This window comes from Larus michahellis, chromosome 4, assembly GCF_964199755.1.
Source record: "Larus michahellis chromosome 4, bLarMic1.1, whole genome shotgun sequence".
Classification (NCBI taxonomy): domain Eukaryota; kingdom Metazoa; phylum Chordata; class Aves; order Charadriiformes; family Laridae; genus Larus; species Larus michahellis.
In genome coordinates, this window is record NC_133899.1 from 22,351,044 (window position 1) to 22,356,089 (window position 5,046).

General features: G+C 58.7%; 1 protein-coding gene across 2 annotated transcripts; it reads left to right on the forward strand.

Moving 5' to 3' along the window:
* Positions 1-353: 353 nt before the first annotated feature.
* Positions 354-4,755, forward strand: LOC141743170 (C-signal-like). 2 transcript variants are annotated; one of them, XM_074586895.1, is made up of 6 exons: positions 354-551; positions 919-970; positions 1,177-1,364; positions 1,735-1,893; positions 2,251-2,370; positions 4,736-4,755. In XM_074586895.1, the coding sequence occupies exons 1-6, from the start codon at positions 405-407 to the stop codon at positions 4,745-4,747; spliced, it is 678 nt and encodes a 225-aa protein (XP_074442996.1). In that variant the 5' UTR covers positions 354-404; the 3' UTR covers positions 4,748-4,755. The 2 variants fall into 2 exon arrangements, with proteins under 2 accessions (XP_074442996.1, XP_074442995.1); XM_074586894.1 differs by lacking the exon at positions 4,736-4,755 and adding an exon at positions 2,662-2,828.
* Positions 4,756-5,046: the final 291 nt, after the last annotated feature.

Here is a 5,046-nt window from a genome sequence, read left to right on the forward strand (position 1 = left end):
CAGCCTGTTTCCAGTGTTATGTGGGTACGATGTGGAAAGACCATCTTGTGAAGCTGTCAAGCCCACCCAAGCCGTGGGACATCCCACATCCCTCCCACATGCTGCCCCCTCCCTCCTCACCCACAACAGATTCTCCTGGCCAGGCTGCCCAGAGATTACGGGGCCAGGTTTCCCAAGGTCAGCTGAGTTTGCCTGAAAACCCAAGTGACTTTTGCCCTTTGGTAATGCGGGCTGGCTCCCAGCCAGGAACTCTGTCCTAGAGTTTGAAGAGCTGGAGAGGTTGTAGCTGGAGCCAAGGGTTTGTTCAAGCCCCGAGTGGGTGGGGTGGCCGTGGAACATGCTATAAAGAAGCATTAGGGAGCTGAGCAAACAACGCAAGACGGAGCAGCGGGAGGAGAAGTGACATGGCAGGGCTTCGCGTCCGCTCCGTTCTGGTGACAGGGGCCAACCGTGGAATCGGCCTGGGGCTTGTCCAGCATTTGCTGGAGCTGCCAGAGCCACCCCAGTGGGTGTTTGCGGGTTGTCGGGACCCCAAGGGCCAGCGAGCGCAGGTGAGGCTGGGCTGGGCCACGGCGGGTTGTCCTGGGGCCAGGAGCGCTGGGTGCCGGGGCAGCAGGTTGGAGCAGGGAGGGGCTTTGCCAAGGGCTGGAGCTGCAGCCGGGCACCCGCGGCACAGGGAGCCGGGTCGGGACGGCCGTGGCAGCAGCTGTGCCTGGCATGTGCGGAGGGGATGGTGGCACGTGGCGTGCGTGGGAGGCTCGGAGCCCCGTGTGAGGGGAGCGGGGCAGCCGCAGCAGGGTGCTGGGCGCGAGGCCGGGCAGGGACGGAGCCGGAGCCCCACGGGCTTTGCCTGGGAAAGGCTGAGCCTCTGCGCAGCCCCTCCTGCCCCGCCGTGCCCACGCAGTCCCTCTCTTGCAGGAGTTACAGAATTTGGCCTCCAAGCACCCCAACCTGGTTATCGTCCCGCTCGGTAGGTGCCCCGAGGTGGGGTCCCTCGCCCCAGTTCCCCTGGTGTGTGGCCCGGGTGCTGCGCACACCCTGAGAGCCCCGTGCCTGGAGGGAACCGTGCCCACGGGCCACTGCCTGTGGGGACACTGGGTGCTGCTGGTCCTGGGGGGTCACAGGGGACCCCTATCCACGATGGAGATGCTGACATCCCCTGTGTCGGCTCTGCAGAAGTCGCCGACCCCGACAGCATCAAGGCAGCTGCAGCCAGAGTTGGGGAGCAGCTGGGGGGCTCGGGGCTGAACCTCCTCATCAACAACGCTGGAATTGCACAGCCAAAGTCACTTGAGAATGAGACACTGGAGAACATGACGCAGGTTTACACCACCAACACAATTGGGCCCCTGCTGCTGGGCCAGGTGAGATCCTCACCCCCAGAACCACAGCGCAGCTCTTGTGAGTGTCCCTTCCCCCAGAGCTGGCTTCCCAAACTGGGCTGTCCCGGGGACATGAAGGGACGGTGGCAGAGGGTCCTGCCCCCGCTTTGGGGCCCAATGGGCTCTCACTTGGTGAGAAGCTCATGGAGCCGTGGGCTGGAGCTCAGGAGCTGGAGCCTGGTGGGCTGCGGCAGTGGGAAGAGGAGGGAGGATGCTCCGGTGCTGGTGCCTACGTTACCCACTATGGCAGGAGCTGGTCCTCTCCCCTGTGCTACCTCCATGCACACCCCTGTTTTCTCTCATCCTCTCTTTTCCGCTCCTCTCTTGTATTCTCTCCTCTTTCTCCTCGCAGGCGTTCCTGCCCTTGCTGAAGAAGGCTGCCCAGGGGAGCCCGGGCTCAGGGCTGAGCTGCAGCAAGGCAGCCATCGTCAACATGTCGAGCTCTGCAGGCTCCATTGAGGAAGTCTATTTATGGAATTATGGACTTGTTGTCTCATACCGCTGTAGCAAGGTACTGCCACACTGCGCCAGGTGTGAGAACAGACATTTTCCTCTCCAAAGAATCTCACATGCCTTCCAACCTCCCCCTCAGTCCCTGCACCTCTCTGCGCTGTGACTGAGCTCCCATCAGCCACTGGATCCCTCTCACAGCACATTCCTCTGCCTGGCACCAGGTTCCACCTCAGAGGGACGTGCCGGGACGGGCCCTTGACTGGGCTGGGCGTCTGCACGGGGATAGTGCAGCAGCACCCTGTGCCCTGGGGAGCTGGCTCCACCTGCCCTGCCCTGTCCCAGCCGTGGGCTCTGGCCGTGTCCCCTCGCAGCCCCCCTGCCCCTCCCACCGCCACCCTGCCCTCTCTCCCTGCAGGCTGCTCTCAACATGCTGACCAAGTGCCAGTCCCTGGGCTACCGCGAGCACGGCATCCTCTGCGTTGCTCTCCACCCTGGCTGGGTGCAAACCGACATGGGGGGCTTAGGATCACAAAAGGTAAGAGAGCTTTTGCCCAAGGTCTGGAAGAAGCTTTTTATTTGGAAACGCAGAGCTTGCTGTGGATTGAACAGTCCCAGACACGTTGGGGTCTGAGGGAGCTCTTTGGCAGTTACCCTGAGCTGGAGGCACATGGGGGAAGAAGATGAGAGACAGGGAACTCTTCTTGCCCTGTGCTGGCCTCCCCTCGCTCACTTCTGAGAGCCCCAAGCCCTGAGCAATGGTCTTCTCCAGGGCAGACCTTAGCCAGGCCTTTGACACATGGCCGTGTTTCTCCTTCTGCCCCTGCAGCCCCCTGTTACGGTGGATGAGAGTGTGCAAGGGATGCTGAAGGTGCTCTCCTCCCTCTCTGAGAAGGAGACTGGGACCTTCCTGAACTGGGAGGGTAAGGTTGTGCCCTGGTGAGACGCCAGTCCAGGTCCTGCACCAAGTTGTGCCTGTGTCTTAATAAATTTGCGTCTGTAAACAATAAGTAGCACTGTTTGAGCCTTCATCTTGGTCTCCTTTTAACTATCGTTGTGAGAGTCTTCGCTAGTGCTTTGAGAGAACTTCTTGGACTTATTTCTGCATACAACTGAGCTAGGTTAGTCGAAAATTCTGATCTCCTCTGACAGGCGCCCTTGGCCATCATCCTGGTAGGGCTTTGATCCCTGGGGACAGATGGGCTCATCCCACAGCTCTCCCTCTAAATGGAACAACCTTCTGATGCATCAGGCACACCCCCCCCACCCCCAGTGAACCCTGCCTTGTTTCTAAGTACAAGGGCCGGCACAGCTCTGCTCCTAGTTGGTTCCTCTGTCACGTATGTCAGGAATCACCATTATCACCAATGCCCTCCAGCATGTTGCTTATGCCCTGCTGTGTCGTCCCTCCAGCAGATAACCACGGTGGTTAAAATACCCCATGAAAACCAGAGCCTGCAAACATGAGGCTCCTTCTGTCTGTAGAAGGCCTCAGGCACTTGTTCCTCCTGATCAGGCAGCCTACAGCAGACACAGAATGGTTTGGGTTGGAAGGGACCTTAAAGATCATCTGGTTCCAACCCCCCTGCCCTGGACAGGGACACCTCCCACCACACCAGGTTGCTCCAAGCCCCGTCCAGCCTGGCCTTGAACACCTCCAGGGATGGGGAATTGACAACTTTCCTGGGCAACCTGTTCCAGTGCCTCACCACCCACACAGTAAAGACACTCACTACAGTGACACCCATCCCATTCTTCTCCTTAATTCTGACCCACAAGCTCCCAGCTGGCGCATCACCCATCCCCAGGCAGAGCTCCATGCATTCCAGCTGCTCTCTCACATGAAGGGAAATCCCATAAAGGGGTCCCTGAGCCTCACCAGCATCCCGGGACTGGGGATGCTGCTCTGTGTGTTCATCTCCAAGCCTTGTCTGTATCCCAGGATACAGCCCCCATGTGGGGACGCTCCCCACGGCTCTCAGTGCTCCCCCATGCTCTTTGGGGAGTGGGCAGTGAGGTGGGGATAGCACCCTCCCCTCCCTCTTGTAGGGCAAAACCTGGCAGGATCTGGGGGAGGCTAAGAGGGGGCAGGGGAGCCCTTGGAGCCCCTCTGTGACACGGTCTGGGGTCACAATGGAACATTCCATATCAGGACAGAGCTGGAGGCCCTTGGGTGAAGTCAACGAAGGAGGTGGAGATCGTGGAGGGGGCGTTTCCTTCTCAGCCTCCTGCTACAGAAGTTAACCCAGAGGGAAGTGGGGGACAAAGATGGAAAACCTGTGGCCAGATGAGTTTCCGACACTCAAGAAACTCACCTCTGCTGGTGAGGCTCACAGGAATTATTTCCTGGATGTTGTAGACAATTTTAGCTGTGAAAGTAACTGTGGAAACATGGGGGCTTTGCATGAGAACTGGACAGGGCTGATGAGTGCAACAGGAACCCTGTCTGATCATCCCTTCCCGGCTCGGGATCAGTTTGGCAGCCAGGACTCCTGGGTCCTCTTCCTGAGGACCTTCCTCTGCCCTTGCCTTGCTGGCCACTCCCCAGATGGAAGCCCCTGGCATCAAGGGTTGCCGCTTGCCTTGCAGAGGGGATTGCCCGCCCGGAGCTCCCAGCCACAGTGGCCATGGGGAGCTGATGAGCACAGAGGGGATTGACAGTGGTCCCTGCAGGGGAGATACCTGGGGGTCCCCTGAGCCTCCGAGGAGGCCCCTGTGGGCACCACACCATCCTCTCACTGATGTGGACATCTATTTCCAATTTCGTACACCTCCTGCCATGTGGAGCACTTTACATGTTCTTAATGGGAGTGGCAATACGTTTCATCTTACTCATCATCTCCTGAGGTAAGAGTGTGCCGAAGCTGATTAGGAGCATGACACATCTTTCACTTGCTTTCCAGAGATCCTTATGATTTGGGATAGCGTGTCTGAACGCATGAGACAGCACTTGGCACAGGACAGGGTGAGTCTTGCATCCTCTTCTTCCCCTTGTGAAACCCTGAGAGCTTGCCTTGTCCGGACAACGCTGTGCCATCGAGCGCCATAGCTTCCTCACAATGAAAGCAGAAGCAGTCGCCCAGCAGGACACTGCTGCCAACAAACACAGCACAGACCAACTTCTCTGGTGCCTGCAATAAAAATCAACGTCCAGACTAAGCAGAAGAAAGTCTTAAGCACTTCCTGGGCCTTCTCTCATCTCCACTGCCGGAGG

Excerpts from the sequence above, each read along its gene's own strand:
- LOC141743170 (XM_074586894.1), top strand. The coding sequence starts at position 405 with ATGGCAGGGCTTCGCGTCCGCTCCGTTCTGGTGACAGGGGCCAACCGT. Across the intron at positions 552-918 it reads CCAAGGGCCAGCGAGCGCAG|GAGTTACAGAATTTGGCCTC; the intron begins GTGAGGCTGGGC and ends CCTCTCTTGCAG. Across the intron at positions 971-1,176 it reads CCTGGTTATCGTCCCGCTCG|AAGTCGCCGACCCCGACAGC; the intron begins GTAGGTGCCCCG and ends TCGGCTCTGCAG.